Here is a 1,816-nt window from a genome sequence, read left to right as displayed (position 1 = left end):
TATTATTACAGCAGCTAAAGTTATCCCAAGAGACTCCAAGATTAAAATCCATACTGATAGTAATGTGGCAATTGAAGTTCTCAAAGAACGATATAAGGGAAACTTTCTACCACTAAAAAAAGCCTTCTTTAAAACCATTAAGGATAGAAAACTTGAATATGAATTCAAGAAAGTTGAAGCTCATAAGGATAAGGAAAATATCAAAGTTGATTTATTGGCAAAGAATGCAACTCTGAAACCTAAAATCTTTGATATCCGTAAACTACTCTTTAATCAATATATCCTCACAAAGAACGATATTATAATCTTTGACTATAAGAGGTTAACTACCTCACAACATTTAAGGCTAATGCTTGACAAGATTGAGAGTCACCCCAATCACATACCTAACCTAGATTGGAACTCTATCAACGTCAGCTACCTTAAATCCCATTTGTCTCCTAAATCTAAATATTATATTTGGAGAAACTCTTCAAATGCCCACATCAATTTTGGTGAGGGTAAAAGTTTCTGTCATGATTGTAACACAGAATCTGACCTTAATCACTATATTCATGAATGCCCTGCTCTGGATAGTGCCAGATACTTTTGCTTGTCAAAAATATCTGATATTCTTGATCAGAGAGAGTGTAAACTCACTCATATTCAATTCAGACCAGAAAAGCATCACCATGTACTCTTCTTCCACCATTCTGGAACCACATTCTTCGAAGATGGATACGTACAACAATACCCAGACATTGCAGAGAAATGGCCTGAGATCCAGGGAGCCATTTCTAACTTTGTCGGCCGCTCCTATAGATATTATTATATTGACTCAATGTAAATTTACAAATTCAAAGAGAATCTGAATAGATTCGTTATTATTGCAATAAAAGATTTTTTTTTGTTGAATTTTTTTGAATGTTGACAGGTGAGCATGTCTTTGTTATTTGAAGGTTTTTTGTTTTAATAATTAACGGATTATGGCGCCCTTGGGAAGTTAAGAGAACATTCTTCTAAAATGAATAGTTTCATACTAATAATATATTCATCGAATTTCGAATGGTTTCTAATTGAAAGCGTAAGCAAAGGAACATGTTGTAAACATGTACTTTTAACTTGGCTATTGAAAAAGAAAGGTCAGTAGGCGTTGGATAGTTAACAACTGCAAATTTACATTTATCCTAATTGTTCTCATACAAAGTTTCTCAATTTCACAATTCTGAAAGAGTCACAAATAATTTTAATTGATTGATTCAATAGAAAGAGTTGAGGTATGTTCTGGAATTCTCGATTGAACATAAATTTCAATAGTGAATGGAATCTGTTCTGGAGTTGTGAAATAAGAAAGCCATCTGTTGGTGAGAGAATGAGTAAATTCAAACTCTAGAGTAATCATTTCCATTTCAATATTCTCCAGTTCATATTCCACAGTAGAAGAAACTATTCCTGTTTGTGTGTGTTTGACTGGCGACTCTAGTACCTTGATTGAATAATTAATTGCCTTGTTGCTGTCACTGCTGAGAAGAATGAGAACTTTGGAGTGTTTGCTCTTGGAAATTTTTTCAGTTTTAACAAGGGCAGGTTCAGAACCAATCTCATCCTTGATAATGCTTACTCGTGTATAATCTTGGGGCAGTCCAACTCTTTCATAGGAGAAGGAGACAAATTCTGAAAAGGTTGTAGGAGTTGGCTCATCACGTTCCAACTGTATTACTTGGATTGGTTCGTTAACTGGCAATTCTTTTTCTTGTTCTTCCTCACTGGTTGGTAGTATAATTTGTACAGGAACTTGTTGCTGTTGTTGAGTTGAGTTGTTGGAGAATCATGTCAG

The 1,816-nt window shown here is 34.3% G+C and overlaps 2 protein-coding genes across 2 annotated transcripts in view; one reads left to right on the top strand and one right to left on the bottom strand.

The window, feature by feature from the left end:
- Window positions 1-349: 349 nt before the first annotated feature.
- On the top strand, window positions 350-826 carry NAEGRDRAFT_76759 (uncharacterized protein; the record flags this gene model as incomplete). Its single annotated transcript, XM_002668284.1, has 1 exon — window positions 350-826. The coding sequence occupies one exon, from the start codon at window positions 350-352 to the stop codon at window positions 824-826; it is 477 nt and encodes a 158-aa protein (XP_002668330.1).
- A 399-nt stretch (window positions 827-1,225) lies between these two features.
- The window catches only part of NAEGRDRAFT_76758 (uncharacterized protein), a gene marked incomplete at both ends in the record, with an annotated part of 3,339 nt that continues 2,748 nt past the window's right edge, over window positions 1,226-1,816 (bottom strand). The window contains one exon of the mRNA XM_002668283.1: window positions 1,226-1,773. Within this exon, the coding sequence (XP_002668329.1) occupies window positions 1,226-1,773 (548 nt within the window). The remainder of the gene's footprint in view (window positions 1,774-1,816) is intronic.

Source organism: Naegleria gruberi, assembly GCF_000004985.1.
Source record: "Naegleria gruberi genomic scaffold NAEGRscaffold_403, whole genome shotgun sequence".
In the NCBI taxonomy this organism is placed as follows: Eukaryota; Heterolobosea; class Eutetramitea; order Acrasida; family Naegleriidae; genus Naegleria; species Naegleria gruberi.
Note: the sequence above shows the minus strand (reverse complement) of the source record. Positions and strands in the feature narration are given on the sequence as shown.